General features: G+C 48.5%; 4 protein-coding genes across 7 annotated transcripts in view; 2 read left to right on the forward strand and 2 right to left on the reverse strand.

The window, feature by feature from the left end:
- The window catches only part of LOC130392604 (acyl-CoA dehydrogenase family member 11-like), a 25571-nt gene continuing 10763 nt past the window's right edge, over positions 1 to 14808 (forward strand). Inside the window, exons 1-2 of one of the 4 annotated variants that reach the window (XM_056603159.1) lie at positions 2 to 823; positions 1601 to 1838. The gene's annotated coding sequence lies outside the window, so the exon portion shown is untranslated. Of the gene's footprint in view, positions 824 to 1600; positions 1839 to 14808 lie in introns of all 4 variants that reach the window. The other 3 variants (XM_056603162.1, XM_056603163.1, XM_056603158.1) reach the window with 3 other exon arrangements.
- Positions 274 to 3026, reverse strand: LOC130392603 (E3 ubiquitin-protein ligase TRIM39-like). Its single transcript, XM_056603157.1, has 2 exons — positions 2831 to 3026; positions 274 to 2727 (listed from the first exon to the last, which is right to left on the reverse strand). The coding sequence occupies exon 2, from the start codon at positions 2724 to 2726 to the stop codon at positions 1104 to 1106; it is 1623 nt and encodes a 540-aa protein (XP_056459132.1). The 5' UTR covers position 2727; positions 2831 to 3026; the 3' UTR covers positions 274 to 1103.
- The window catches only part of LOC130392381 (ATPase MORC2A-like), a 9943-nt gene continuing 315 nt past the window's right edge, over positions 5181 to 14808 (forward strand). Inside the window, exons 1-5 of the mRNA XM_056602865.1 lie at positions 5181 to 5261; positions 10329 to 10479; positions 11340 to 11478; positions 11818 to 11985; positions 12750 to 12830. Of these exons, the coding sequence (XP_056458840.1) occupies positions 5181 to 5261; positions 10329 to 10479; positions 11340 to 11478; positions 11818 to 11985; positions 12750 to 12792 (582 nt within the window). The 3' untranslated portion in view covers positions 12793 to 12830. The remainder of the gene's footprint in view (positions 5262 to 10328; positions 10480 to 11339; positions 11479 to 11817; positions 11986 to 12749; positions 12831 to 14808) is intronic.
- LOC130392601 (E3 ubiquitin-protein ligase TRIM39-like) lies at positions 5838 to 7668 on the reverse strand. Its single transcript, XM_056603155.1, has 2 exons — positions 7604 to 7668; positions 5838 to 7501 (listed from the first exon to the last, which is right to left on the reverse strand). The coding sequence occupies exon 2, from the start codon at positions 7498 to 7500 to the stop codon at positions 5869 to 5871; it is 1632 nt and encodes a 543-aa protein (XP_056459130.1). The 5' UTR covers position 7501; positions 7604 to 7668; the 3' UTR covers positions 5838 to 5868.

Below are 14808 nucleotides of genomic sequence, written 5' to 3' on the forward strand. Positions count from 1 at the left end.
CCATGGTTCTTTTTATTTGACTTTCCGTTGTGGGCGGGGTCTGTGCGGTCCTGTGCGGACGTCTCCACGGTAACGGGTTTGTGTTCTCCTACTTTTATATCCACATATGTTTGTTAACGTTTGAATCGTTGGCTCCTGCTCGTTGGTTCTGAGAGTTGTCTTGTGTTCAGAGGCTTGGGTTTCAACATTAATCACAATATCTGTTTGATCTTCAACCAATTAAGGATCATCTGACTTGCCAATATATATATATATCTCTAAATATATAAAGAGGATCCAGTCTGTAATGAAACACTAAGTTTCCCTCCTTTAAAGTCGTGGTCCTGTGGCCACCTGGAGCACCAGACCTGTACTGGGTTTTATCAGTGTGTCTCTGTCTCCAGGTTGCTCTCTGGGGAACTCTTCTGTTTGCTCACCCTTTCAGTGCCCAAGTTCTTCTCTCAGTCTGATTTTTAAAGTCATGAAAAATGTTTTATTAGGCGCTGCATGTGTTTTCAGTCTTTTTGAAAACTCTTTACATGAAATAATAAACCTGGTTCATCGCCCACATAGCGTTCCTGTCCTTTCTAAACGTGTAAATGATTCTTTATAAAAGTTGTATCCCAAATGCAAGTCATCATTATTTTTAGTTAGACATCCTTATTCAACACTAAACGGTTTATGGGAGGGGCCCCGGGCTCCTTCCCCCCCCCTACCCCTCTGGTCCCTGCGGTGACCTTTGACCGCCTTCCCGGGTCAGATGCATGACTTGGCGGCGAGTAGGTCAAACTTTTACTTTGAAGGTACGAAGCGGACCCCAGAGGAAAGGAAAACAACAGAGACGGTAAGACTTTGTCGTATTTAAACTTTCAACTAACCTAATTGTATTTAAAAAACGATCAGAAAGAAGTCATTGAACATTAAAGAATAGTCTAACCAGTTATATCGATTCATATTTATTTATAGTACACAGTGTAAGTTGCATTTTGTTACACAATGTTGTTAATTAACAGTGAATAGTACGATATGAATGCAGTTCTCTCAGATCTCCCATGGTAGAGATTCCCATTCAGGAAACATTAGTTATTTTGGTTGTTTGTTTATTTGATTATCAAGCAAAAGTCCTAGTCTGTTTGATTGACAGGTGAGATGATCAGGGGGGCAGAGTTTGTACCTCCTTCATGATGCCATGGAGAGAGGATTGGATAGAGAGGCTCAGTGAAGGTGCAGCCAGTAGCAGAGTAGATATGAACCCTGGCTTCCACATCATAGAAGGAGAGCAGACCCTCATCATAATCAACAAACACCCCCACCTTCTGGAGCTCAGCTCTCAGAGGGAGACGGACATCAGGGTTATCTCTAAATACCAACTTATCCTTGTTGTAGTAAAGAGTCCAGTAACCGTTCTCAGGGGTCCACTCTGTCCCACCTTTTCTGTCGATGGACTCTCTGGCCACTCCTAAACGCCATGCAGTCTTGTCTTTAACCTGGACCTCAAAGTAAGATCTCCCTGAGGAGAAGCTCTGCCTCGTGAGAACACATGTATACAGTATAAATCTCTTAGGGTTGTATGGGAGTACCTTCCACACACCTCCATGATGTACTTGTTTCCCATCCTCAGACAGGATGACCCAGGGAGAAGCTGTATCAGGATCCAGAGTCACATCTACCTCATACTGCTGGACCCTCTTCAGTTCATCATCAGGCAACTTCTTCATCTCCATGTTCAGCGTCTCCTCCAGCTGATCCAGGGATCTCCTCAAGGTCCCTGCGTATGACGGAGGACGGACCTCCACCGTGGTCCAGTCCCTGGGGGGTGGAGGATCCTTCAGGGATCTGAAGGCCCGGAGGAAGTGGAGGTGGTCTTCAGTGTGTGAGAGTGGCTTCACCTCTGAGCTTCTATTGGTCAGATCTTCTATTTCCTGCTCCAGCTCTTTGATGAGGTCTTCAGCTTGTTTCTCTGTGGTTTTCAGTCTCTCTTTAACTGTTTGGTTGAAATCATCTCTGCACTTTTCAACGCGACGCATCAAAGCAGTGAAGACCTGCCCACCATCGGCTATCACTCCGTCTGCGATTTTGTTGTTAAATTCTACTGTGTCTTTGATCTCCTTAATCTTTAGTTTTCTCTCCTGGATCATCTGCTGAACTTCAGCCTCTATCTTCCCCAGCAGGGCCGTCTTCACTTCATATTCCTCCTTTAGAGGTACAACAGGATGGGACCTGTGGTCACCCTCTGTGCAGAACTGACACACACACTCCTGTTCAGTCTGGCAGAAGAGCTCCAGAAGTCGGTCGTGTTTCTTACACATCCTGTCTTCCAGACGGTCCATAGGCTTGACCAGCCGATGTTTCTTCAGGCCTGCGACTCTCTGATGTGGCTCCAGGTGGGCTTGGCAGTAAGAGATAAGACACACTAGGCAGGACTTCACAGCCTTCAGCTGGGTCCCAGTGCAGACGTCACAGGGAACTTCTGCTGGTTCAAAACAAGGCTGCTCCTTTACTCGTACGGCCGTTCTAAACAGATCAGCCATCTCTGATACAAAGATATTGACCTGTGGATCAGGTCTAGTGTCGAAAATCTTGTTACAAATAGGACATTTGCACTGGACTTGTTCATCCCAGAATTTATTAATGCAGCTTCCGCAGAAGTTGTGTCCACACGGTGTGGAAACTGGGCTGCTGAACACATCCAGACAGATGGGACAGGAAAAGTTCTCTTCAGACCAGGAAGTGTTAGCAGAGGCCATCCTAGAAGACAAGGTTCATGTATTGAGATATTCCATTATTGTTCTAATTCCATAAGGGGAAGAGAGGTTCAAACTTTTTCTCAAAGTTGTGCTGACTTACTCACCTTGTTGTGGTTTCTGTGTCAGACGATGTTTTCCAAAATGCTTCTTTCCTCCTGAAAGAGAGAACTTCTTCCACGTCGGATGGCTTTGGTTTCTATGATCCTTAAGTTTCGTTTCTTGAACATGACGTCCTCTCCTCTGGCTCCTCCCCTAACACCTGGCTCCGCCCCTACCACCTGGCTCCGCCCCCACGGACACACGGTTCACCTTCGTTTCAACTTTCACACTCTGGCTTTGGGTGCATTTATGCGCTGTAATTCAAATATGTTGCTTTGTTTTAAAATGTTTGAAACACAATATTTAACAAAACACTGTAACTGGGATTAAGAGAAAAACAACTGACATGTCTTGACTATTTCTGAGTGTTGTATTTTTCTTTACAGTCTTCACAAAAACAACCCGCTCCCTGTATGCCCAGGGTATGTTTGCTAGTATGTTTTGTGATTTAATATTGAGTTAATCCTGTGTCAAGCTTCGTCCTGCTACGTGGTCCTACACCCCCATCTAGTGGCCACTTGACGCCACTGTACCTCATTCTTCCGTCACATCTTTCTTCATCATCAATCTCCACTTCCTAATCCAGCCGGCGCCAGTTCGTCGTTTACAACTACCCAGTTCGTATCGGTCCTAAAGCGTTCTCTAGACCCAGTTCAGCGTTCCCGTTCTCTTGATAACCCTCTCCCCTCTTCCCTAGTTCTCCATCCGTCACTCTGCCTACCTGTCACCGAATCCTTGCCTGCCTGACTACCCGCCTATCGTCGAGTCCTTGCCTGTCTGACTGCCTGTCTGACTGCCTGCCTGACGCTGAACCCTCGCCTGCCTGACTACCGCCTGCTTCGCCCCAGCTTGTCACCTACTACCCCGTGTCCCAATAAACCCGGTTTCCTTTTACCCCGTCTCTGCCTCCCTGTGTCCAGCGCTTGGGTCCCCTCGCCCTGTTCCTTAAAGGAGAAATCCGGTTTAAAATGGATCTTGGATATGTTTAAGATGATAACGAGATGGGATGTTTGTTCCAACCAGAGAGGGGCCCTCAGCCCACCAGAGAGGGGCCCTCAGCCCCCCAGAGAGGGGCCCTCACCAGAGAGGGGCCCTCACCAGAGAGGGGCCCTCACCAGAGAGAGGCCCTCAGCCCCCCAGAGAGGGGCCCTCATCAGAGAGGGGCCCCCCAGAGAGGGGCCCTCATCAGAGTGGGGTCCTCACCAGAGAGGGGCCCTCATCAGAGAGGGGTCCTCACCAGAGAGGGGCCCTCACCAGAGAGGGGCCCTCATCAGAGAGGGGTCCTCACCAGAGAGGGGCCCTCACCAGAGAGGGGCCCTCACCAGAGAGGGGCCCTCACCAGAGAGGGGCCCTCCCCAGAGAGGGGCCCTCAGCCCACCAGAGAGGGGCCCCCACCAGAGAGGGGCCCTCACCAGAGAGGGGCCTTCAACAGAGAGGGGCCCTCAGGACCGTATAAACGTCTGCATCGGCGCTCCTTTCATTTCGCTCTCCGCTCTCCGCCGGTTCTTGATGGTTTCAGCCTCCATGGTTCTTTTTATTTGACTTTCCGTTGTGGGCGGGGTCTGTGCGGTCCTGTGGGGACGTCTCCACGGTAACAGGGGTTTGTGTTCCCCTACTTTTATATCCACATATGTTTGTTAACGTTTGAATCGTTGGCTCCTGCTCGTTGGTTCTGAGAGTTGTCTTGTGTTCAGAGGCTTGGGTTTCAACATTAATCACAATATCTGTTTGATCTTCAACCAATTAAGGATCATCTGACTTGCCAATATTTATATATATATATATATATATATATAGATATAGATATATAGATATAGATATAGATATAGATAGATATAGATATAGATATATAGATATATATATATATATATATATATATATAGATATATATATATATCTATATATATCTCTCTAAACATATAAAGAGGATCCAGTCTGTAATGAAACACTAAGTTTCTCTCCTTTAAAGTCGTGGTCCTGTGGCCACCTGGAGCACCAGACCTGTACTGGGTTTTATCAGTGTGTCTCTGTCTCCAGGTTGCTCTCTGGGGAACTCTTCTGTTTGCTCACCCTTTCAGTGCCCAAGTTCTTCTCTCAGTCTGATTTTTAAAGTCATGAAAAATGTTTTATTAGGCGCTGCATGTGTTTTCAGTCTTTTTGAAAACTCTTTACATGAAATAATAAACCTGGTCCATCGCCCACATAGAGTCGGTTCCTGTCCTTTCTAAACGTGTAAATGATTCTTTATAAAAGTTGTATCCCAAATGTCATTCATCATTATTAGTTAGACATCCTTATTCAACAATAAAAGGTTAATGGGCCCTGCGGTGACCTTTGACCGCCTTCCCGGGTCAGATGCTAGACTTGGCGAGTAGGTCGAACTTTTACTTTGAAGGTACGAAGCGGACCCCAGAGGAAAGGAAAACATCAGAGACGGTAAGACTTTGTCGTTTCGTAGTTTATTGTTTTTGAATTGTTTAGTATTGTATTCGGTACAGATGTTCACATGTAAACTAAGAAGAATATTAGGGACGTCGTAGGGTGTTGTTGTCGCTCCTTAACCCAGACGCGAATGAGAACGTTAAAGGGCCAACATGGTTATGTACACAGTTTAAGGCGCTTTTCGATTCACCAAAAAGTTATAATTATTCTATTTCTCACCGAGCACAACTACAGTATTTAAAACGCACCGTAGTGGTAATGGGAGACTATCTCACGGTCACCCTCCAAGAGGACTTGTCTTTCTTGTCACTAATCGTCAGGGTTAACCATTAACCATAACCCTATCAAAATAATAATAAAAATAACATTTTACACTTTGAACTTTTGAAACGTTCAGAAAGAAGTCATTGAACATTAAAGAGTAGTCTAATCAGTTATAATGATTCATGTTTTTTTATAGTACACAGTGTAAGTTGCATTTTGTTACCTTTTGTTAATTAACAGTGAATAGTACGATATGAATGCAGTTCTCTCAGATCTCCCATGGTAGAGATTCCCATTCCCATTGGTTGTTTGTTTATTTTATTATCAAACAAAAGTCCTAGTCTGTTTGATTGACAGGTGAGATGATCAGGGGGACAGAGTTTCTACCTTCTTCATGATACCTTGGAGAGAGGATTGGATAGAGAGGCTCAGTGAAGGTGCAGCCAGTAGCAGAGTAGATATGAACCTTGGCTTCCACATCATAGAAGGAGACCAGACCCTCATCATAATCAACAAACACCCCCACCTTCTGGAGCTCAGCTCTCAGAGGGAGACGGACAGAAGGGTCATCTATAAATACCAACTCATGATTGTAGTAGAGAAGATTCCAGCAACCCGTCTCAGGGGTCCATTCCATCCAACCTTTTCTGTTGATGGACTCTCTGGCCACTCCTAAACGCCATGCAGTCTTGTCTTTAACCTGGACCTCAAAGTAAAATCTCCCTGAGGAGAAGCTCTGCCTCGTGAGAACACATGTAGACCAATAATAATCAAATCTCTTAGGGTTGTCTGGGAGTGCCTTCAATACACCTCCATAATGTACTTGTTTCCCATCCTCAGACAGGATGAGCTGGGGATTAGCTGTATCAGGATCCAGAGTCACATCTACTTCATACTGCTGGACCCTCTTCAGTTCAGCATCATCACGCAGCTTCTTCATCTCCATGTTCAGTGTCTCCTCCAGCTGATCCAGGGATCTCATCAAGGTCCCTACGTATGACGGAGGACAGACCTCCACCGTGGTCCAGTCCCTGGGGGGTGGAGGATCCTTCAGGGTTCTGAAGGCCTGGAGGAAGTGGAGGTGGTCTTTAGTGTGTGAGAGTGGCTTCACCTCTGAGCCTCTATTGGTCAGATCTTCTATTTCCTGCTCCAGCTCTTTGATGAGGTCTTCAGCTTGTTTCTCTGTGGTTTTCAGTCTCTCTTTAACTGTTAGGTTGAAATCATCTCTGCACTTTTCAACACGACGCATCAAAGCAGTGAAGACCTGCCCACCATCGGCTATCACTCCGTCTGCGTCTTTCTTGTGAAATTCAACCGTGTCTTTTATCTCCTTAATCTTTAGTTTTCTCTCTTGGATCATCTGCTGAACTTCAGCCTCTATCTTCCCCAGCAGGGCTGTCTTCACTTCATATTCCTCCTTTAGAGGTACAACAGGATGGGACTTGTGATCTGTCACTGTGCAGAACTGACACACACACTCCTGTTCAGTTCTGCAGAAGAGCTCCAGAAGTCGGTCGTGTTTCTTACACATCCTGTCTTCCAGACGGTCCATAGGCTCGACCAGCCGATGTTTTTTCAGGCCTGCGACTCTCTGATGTGGCTCCAGGTGGGTTTGGCAGTAAGAGATAAGACACACTAGGCAGGACTTCACAGCCTTCAGCTGGGTCCCAGTGCAGACGTCACAGGGAACTTCTCCTGGTTCATAACTAGGCTGCTCCTTTACTCGTACGGTCGTTCTAAACAGATCAGCCATCTCTGATACAAAGATATTGACCTGTGGATCAGGTCTAGTGTCGAACATCTGGTTACAAATAGGACATTTGCACTGGACTTGTTCATCCCAGAATTTATTAATGCAGGCTCTGCAGAAGTTGTGTCCACACGGTGTGGAAACTGGGCTGCTGAACACATCCAGACAGATGGGACAGGAAAAGTTCTCTTCAGACCAGGAAGTGTTAGCAGAGGCCATCCTAGAAGACAAGGTTCATGTATTGAGATGTTCCATTATTGTTCTGATTAAATAAGGGGAAGAGAGGTTCAAACCTTTCTCAAAGTTGTGCTGATTTACTCACCTTGTTGTGGTTTCTGTGTCAGACGATGTTTTCCAAAATGCTTCTTTCCTCCTGAAAAAGAGAACTGCTTCCGAGTTGATGCCTTTGGTTTCTATGATCCTTAAGTTTTGTTTCTTAAACAAGTCGTCCTCTCCTCTGGCTCCTCCCCTAACACCTGGCTCCGCCCCTACCACCTGGCTCCTCCCCCACGGACACACGGCTCACTGTCGTTTCAACTTTCACACTCTGGCTTTGGGTGCATTCATGCGCTGTAATTCAAATACGTTGATTTGTTTTCAAATATGTTTGAAACACCATCTATGACAAAACACAGACCAAGAGCTGGTGAAAAACTAGAGACATTTTGTCATTTAATTGGGATTTTCCACTGTAACTGGGATTAAGAGCAATACAAAAACAGTTGACTTGACTTTTCCTGAGGCTGGTATTTTTCTTTCTAGTCTTCATAAAAACAAGCCTCTCCCTGTTTGCCAAGGGTATATGTGCTAGTATGTTTTGTGATTTAATATTGAGTCAACCCTGGTAGTTACATAAGGCTTAACTCCCAGACTCTAACCTCATAAAGCCGCTGCATCATGTGACTCGGGGTGGGGCAGACGGACCAGACCAAGGGTCACTATTCAGAGACAACACAGTCAATGCCAGCACAGAGAAAAACAAACAGCAAAACAGATCTAAAATGTGCCGTGGCAGTTAACAATGTCACTTTATAACTGATGGTGCATTATGGGTAGCCTTTATGTGCCACGGACTAACAGTGTGAGAGTCTGAAGTGACGGACTGGTTTCGTAGTTTAGTTCTAGTTTTTATTGAGGGTTATCAAGGTGTGATTATTAAGGTGTGATTGAGCAAAATGAAAACACTGGAAAACTCTTTTTGGTACGATGGCTGTGTGACATTAACCTCGCGGTCTCTAGGGCCTCCGTGAGCCTCTACCCGCTCGCGGACCCGAGCGTTTCCTTCTCTCTTGGTCCCGTGACCCGTCCCTCCCAATGTCAGTCCTCCTGCTCCTTTTAAAATGGCTCCTCTGCCTCCGGCCAGGTGTCCCCCGATCTCGCTGATTGGGGAGAGAGTGATGCTCTTCGTCGCCACTCAGTGGGTGGCGGCGGTATACGCCGTCAATCACCCCACCTCGGACCCGCCCGGGCCGAGGTGGGGTGACTCCTTCACCGCTTGATCAGGCCCCCGGTAGTAGGGGAACCCGCCCCTGCAGGTATCGCGTCGGGACAAGGCTGCATCGTCTCCTTGTCCCTCCTTGTCCCTCCTTGTCGTCTCCCGCTGCGTCGTCAGCGGCTGCATCTCTCCTGCCACCGGGATGCTCGCGCCGGGTCCCAAAACCGGTGAAATATCGGGCAATCCCTCCCGATCAGGATCGGCACCGGGAGGCGTGGCACGATCCCTGCCCTACCCGTGAACACCCCCTGTGGTGTCCGGACGACCACGTGGCAGGTCCCGTATGTCCCGTGTACACATGTCACCTCCATGGGTCATCCTTCCCTTCCCCCCGCCAGGTCGGGGCGGAGGAGGGTGACCACGCTGCCGGTGTCCACTATGGCCTGCGTCTCTTTGTTCATTACCCTCGCAGGTACGGTTGGGCGCCCGGACGCTTCCTGTGCCCAACAGGTCGCCAGCATGCAGGGCCGGCCCGTCCCCACGTCCGCGTAGGCCGACGGAGCTGTCCCCCACCGTCGCCGCGGCAAGAGATGCAGCCGCTGACGACGCAGCGGGAGACGACGCAGCCGTCGCCTTGTCCCGACGCGATACCTGCATGGGCGGGTTCCCCTAGTCCGTGACATGCCACCAGGTGACATCACAGATGGACACGCCCACCTGTGATGTCATAAGGGGTAGTTTTCCAAAATGGCTTGTAACGGCAAATCCCCCCAAACCTGGTGGCCGGTCATGTGACCTCTTTAACGGTAAACCACCCCACACCTGGTGGCCGGTCATGTGACCTCTTTAACGGGACTTCAGAGACATTCTGCAGTCTAGCTTTGTTTGTTTTGCCGGTTGAAATAGTCCCGTTATTTTGGCAGATTATTTTACAGAATCCTTCAGTTTAGTCCGATGGTCGAAGCATTTAAGCAAACTGTAATGTTGCAGCCATTGGAAAAGAGAAGGGATTGATTTATGATCAATATTTAGATTAGATTAGATTAGTTATCACTGTGTTAATCCCCCGGAGTGGAAGTTCTTGTGTTACAGCATTGTAGAAGCCAAGGATGAGATACAAGATATAATACAAAGTAGTGTAAAAGTAAATGCTACAGTATTACGAAGGAAATGATGAAGTAAGCGCTACAGTAATGCTAAAGTAATGCTAAAGTAAATGCTACAGTAATGCTACAGTAATGCAAAGGAAACGCTAAAGTAAATGCTACAATAAAGCTTAAGTAATGCTAAGGATATGCTAAAGTAAATGCTACAGTAGTGCTAAAGTAATGCTAAGGAAATGCTAAAGTAAATGCTATTCACCCCAAAAGTTGTTACAACCCTTTTTTATCAAGGTGAAAGATCAGTATCAGTACCTCCTCTTGTGCAGCGATCCCAAACATCTCTAACCGTCGTCTGACCCCTCCCCCTCCCCGTCTGACTCCTCCCCCTCCCCGTCTGAATCCTCCTCCCCCCGTCTGACTCCTCCCCCACCTGACTCCTCCCCCTCCCCGTCGGACTCCTCCCCCTCCCCGTCTGACTCCTCCCCCCGTCTGACTCCTCCCCCCCCCAGGGCAGCCGGGGTCTGTCCCTGTTCTACGCTGAGGTCCGCCGGGACCCCCAGGGCCGGCTGGAGGGCATCGAGGTCCAGCGGCTGAAGGACAAACTGGGGACCCGCCAGATGCCCACCGGAGCTGCTGCTGGACGGCCTGCCAGCGCACCGGGTCAGTGGCTCCCACCCCCCACCCAGGGGGCTGACGCACCCGGCAGCCATCTTGGATCTAGACGCTAGCCTGCCGGCCATCTTGGATCTAGACGCTAGACTGGCGGCCATATTGGATCTAAACGCTAGCCCAGTGGCTATCTTCAGGTTCAGGTTCTTAAGAACACACTGAAGAGCGGATCAGGTTCTTTAGAGCAGAGACTGCTGAACGGTTCTGGTTCTTAAGAACACACTGAAGAGCGGGTCAGGTTCTGGAGAGCAGAGACTGATGAACGGTTCTGGTTCTTAAGAACACACTGAAGAGCGGGTCAGGTTCTTAAGAACACACTGAAGAGCGGGTCAGGTTCTTTAGAGCAGAGACTGATGAACGGTTCTGGTTCTTAAGAACACACTGAAGAGCGGATCAGGTTCTTTAGAGCAGAGACTGATGAACGGTTCAGGTTCTTAAGAACACACTGAAGAGCGGGTCAGGTTCTGGAGAGCAGAGACTGATGAAGGGTTCAGGTTCTTAAGAACACACTGAAGAGCGGGTCAGGTTCTTAAGAACACACTGAAGAGCGGATCAGGTTCTAGAGAGCAGAGACTGATGAACAGTTCAGGTTCTTAAGAACACACTGAAGAGCGGGTCAGGTTCTGGAGAGCAGAGACTGATGAAGGGTTCAGGTTCTTAAGAACACACTGAGGAGCGGGTCAGGTTCTGGAGGGCAGAGACTGATGAACGGTTCAGGTTCTTAAGAACACACTGAAGAGCGGGTCAGGTTCTGGAGAGCAGAGACTGATGAAGGGTTCAGGTTCTTAAGAACACACTGAGGAGCGGGTCAGGTTCTGGAGGGCAGAGACTGATGCTCTGTGTCCCTGCAGACAAGGGCATGCAGGTGGAGGTGCGGGTGAACATGGAGTGGTTCACGGGGAAGGTGGTGGCAGTGGAGGTGAACAAGAAGAGCGTCCGCTGGAAGGTCAAGTTCGACTACGTCCCGAGATCCACGCCCAAAGACCGCTGGTGAGATCCTGCTCCTGGTTCCTGCTCCTGGTGCTGCTCTGGCCCTCAGAGACACACCCACAGAGTTTTAGAGAACTACAGAAGAACACAAAGACGATTAAATACGCTTCAGTAGGCGTCCAGGCCACTAGAGGTCATGATGGGACCCATAAATAAGTCAAGCACTACAGAAACCATCGTTCATCAACATAACCTGTGGATGAATGATTACATGTTATACCTGGTGTGTGTGTGTGTGTGTGTGTGTGTGTGTGTGTGTGTGTGTGTGTGTGTGTGTGTGTGTGTGTGTGTGTGTGTGTGTGTGTGTGTGTGTGTGTGTGTGTGTGTGTGTGTGCGCAGGGTGTTTAAGGGGGGGGAGGACGTGCGGTTAATGCGGCCGGCGTCGCCCGTCTCCCAGACGCCCGACACCCAGCAGGAGGCGGAGAAGGGCCCCGCCCGCATGGAGCCCGACACCACCCAGCCGGGGACCAGCCGCGAGGTCACCGGCAGCATGGTCTCCATGATGAGGTCAGCATCCGGGGCGTCATGGCAACGCTGGGCTGGGGTTCAGAGAGGGAGAGGAGGGACGGTCCAAGTGATGAGGGCTGTTTTGGTATCCTTGGGCTCTCTCTCTCTCTCTCTCTCTCTCTCGCTCTCTCGCCCTGTCTCTGTGTTCTCCCTCTCTCACTCTCTCTGTCTCGGTCACTCTCTGTCTCTCTCTCTCTCTCTCTGTTCACTCTCTCTGTCTGTCTCCTCTCTCTCTGTCTGTGTCTGTCTGTCTCCTCTCTGTCTGTCTGTCTGTCTCTCTCTCTCTCTCTCTCTCTCTCTCTCTCTCTCTCTCTCTCTCTCTCTCTCTCTCTCTCTCTCTCTCTCTCTCTCTCTGTGTGTCTCTCTGTCTCTCTCTCTGTCTCTGTGTGTTCACTCTCTCTGTCGGTCTCCTCTCGGTCTCTCTCTCTGTCTCATCTCTCTGTCTCCTCTCTGTCTCTCTCTCTCTGTCTCCTCTCTCTGTCTCTGTGTGTTCACTCTCCGTCTCCTCTGTCTCTCTGTCTCTGTCTCTGTGTGTTCACTCTCTCTGTCTCTCTGTCTCCTCTCTCTCTCTCTCTCTCTCTCTGTCTGTGTTCACTCTCTCTGTCTCCTCTCTTACTGTCCGTCTGTCTGTCTCTCTCTCCCTCTCTGTCTCCTCTCTGTCTCTCTGTCTCTCTCTGTCTCTGTGTTCACTCTCTCTGTCTCCTCTCTTACTGTCTGTCTGTCTGTCTCTCTCTCTCTCTCTCTCTCTCTCTCTCTCTCTGCAGGACTTCTTCCCTCCTGATTTCCGGATCCCTAAGGACGATGTGAACGGTATGACGGCGGAGGAGCTGGTGGCGTTCCCTCTGGTGAGCTCCGCCCCCGGCCGCCATCTTGGTTCTCAGGCTAGGCTCTGATCTCAGGACGTCCCCCGGACCACCTGACTAGTCTCCCAGTAGAACTAGGATATGTACCAAGACTGATGGTCAGATTGGGAATTAGTAATGGGATAGTTAAAGGTTGGGTATGGGATTTGCGAAACGCCAGCAGATTTTGAAAATACACAACTCAAATGGTCCTACCCCCTCTCCTTCAACGCTGACTCTGACTCCACCCATTCCAAGTACCTGGACGCGCAATCATGCACGAGCGCGAACAGAGATGCGCGAGAGTGAGCCAGGCTAGCGTAGGTTTTCATTTAACAACATGGCACTACATTCAGCTGTAAGTTGCACCCAGTACTGCGGGAAGTAGGGGTTTTGGGGGTGCTGCAACACCCCCTGTCCGAGGCCCTGTCTTATCACAGAAAACGATCATTTCTAAAAACTCCGGCCAAAGTGGAGATTTCTGAAAACGCCGGTTATGTGTTGTCGTATCAACGGGGAGAAACGGGATTTTAGGTTCTGAAGCGTCACATTATGCACCAGGAAATGCTTAACGTCATGTGAGCGTCCGCTGTACCGTATTGGTCCGAATATAAACACAAACCCCATTGTAAGACGACCAATATTTGGAAAAAAGATTTGAAGACCAGATCTTGATTTCATGAATAAATAAATTGTATTAATTGAAATAATATACGAAAATAAAAAGGCATAGAATAAAACACTGCATTGCCACTAAACAGTAGTGAAAATAGGCCGTACTGATGTGTACACCAAAGACTATTCCTGACACTCCTCTGCCCCGCTGTGTTCGCTCTGGCTGTGGTCGCTCCGAACTGTTTCGGCCCGTGGCAAAGCGAGTCATCCTCGCTGCTGTCCAAGGCATGTTGAGACGCAGCATTTATTTAATGCTCATATGACCTAGTGCTGAAAAAAGGTTATATGAAAAAGTGTGAGGGTAGCGGTGGTGCGCTAAACTTGTTCTGTGAGCAGCTGGATGTGAACCATGGTGTGAAGGAAGTGAACACAACGATCGATTTTCAACTGTGCGCGCATGCACTGGTGTAATTGAGCTGCGCCGCTATATATCTTTTTTATCAATGTGACGAGTTGCGAGTCTAGTGCAGGCCGGTTTTTTTTTCCAGCACCCCCTGCTGAGAATACGTTCTCGCGGCTATGGTTGCACCAGATGTTATAAACATTAAACGGTCACATAAATCATTACTATTTTTAGAAAATGTATGTTTGTTTCATATAATTGTATTGGAAGTCCTGGTTTTCACTAGGGTTGCCGCGGTGTGGACATTTTCACACCGAGTAATACACTCGTCTCAACACCGGTATTACCGAGTATAAACGGTATAAACTTTGAAACTAGGTCAACCGCCACACAAGCATCGGTTTTTAGACCCTTCTCGTCCTTCAGTTGCCGCCAACGTTCGAAAGCAGCGCCTAGGATTATTCTTGATTTCAGTTTTTCTCTTTCAGCGTTTTTATTATCAATTACTCTCTGAAAAAGAGTATTCCTTCTCTTTGCTGGTGGTGGTGGTGGTGGTGGGGATGGTGGCGTCTTGTCTGCCATGGAAATTGTCTTCTACTGCTAGGTCCAAATGTGGATTAACTAGTTCCAGTAGCTACCGCAGGATAACAACAAACAGGAGCTTGCTCTGGGTCACGAGCTCTGGGTCACGAGTACTGCACGAAGGGGTCGCGCGCGGGGCGCGGGGGAGGAGGAGTGCAGTACGACCGTTTGATTGACGTACTTACTGTCCAATGCAACTCGGTGGCAATGGAAATGATTGGCTGGAGTTTTTCGAGCCCTGCCCGTTCCACAGATGATTGACAAGTTTAATTTTCATGTCAGTACTTCTGACTCAGTGGCTGTAAGCGGGTTATGATAAGGATTTCAAGTAATTTTGAAAAAATGGCCAAAAAAGCGAATTCCGTATCCAACCTTTAAGGT

This window comes from Gadus chalcogrammus, chromosome 11 (assembly GCF_026213295.1).
Source record: "Gadus chalcogrammus isolate NIFS_2021 chromosome 11, NIFS_Gcha_1.0, whole genome shotgun sequence".
NCBI lineage: Eukaryota > Metazoa > Chordata > Actinopteri > Gadiformes > Gadidae > Gadus > Gadus chalcogrammus.

What these genes read in the sequence shown, in the direction of transcription:
- LOC130392603 (XM_056603157.1), bottom strand. Translation starts at nt 2,726, where the DNA reads ATGGCCTCTGCTAACACTTCCTGGTCTGAAGAGAACTTTTCCTGTCCC.
- LOC130392601 (XM_056603155.1), bottom strand. Translation starts at nt 7,500, where the DNA reads ATGGCCTCTGCTAACACTTCCTGGTCTGAAGAGAACTTTTCCTGTCCC.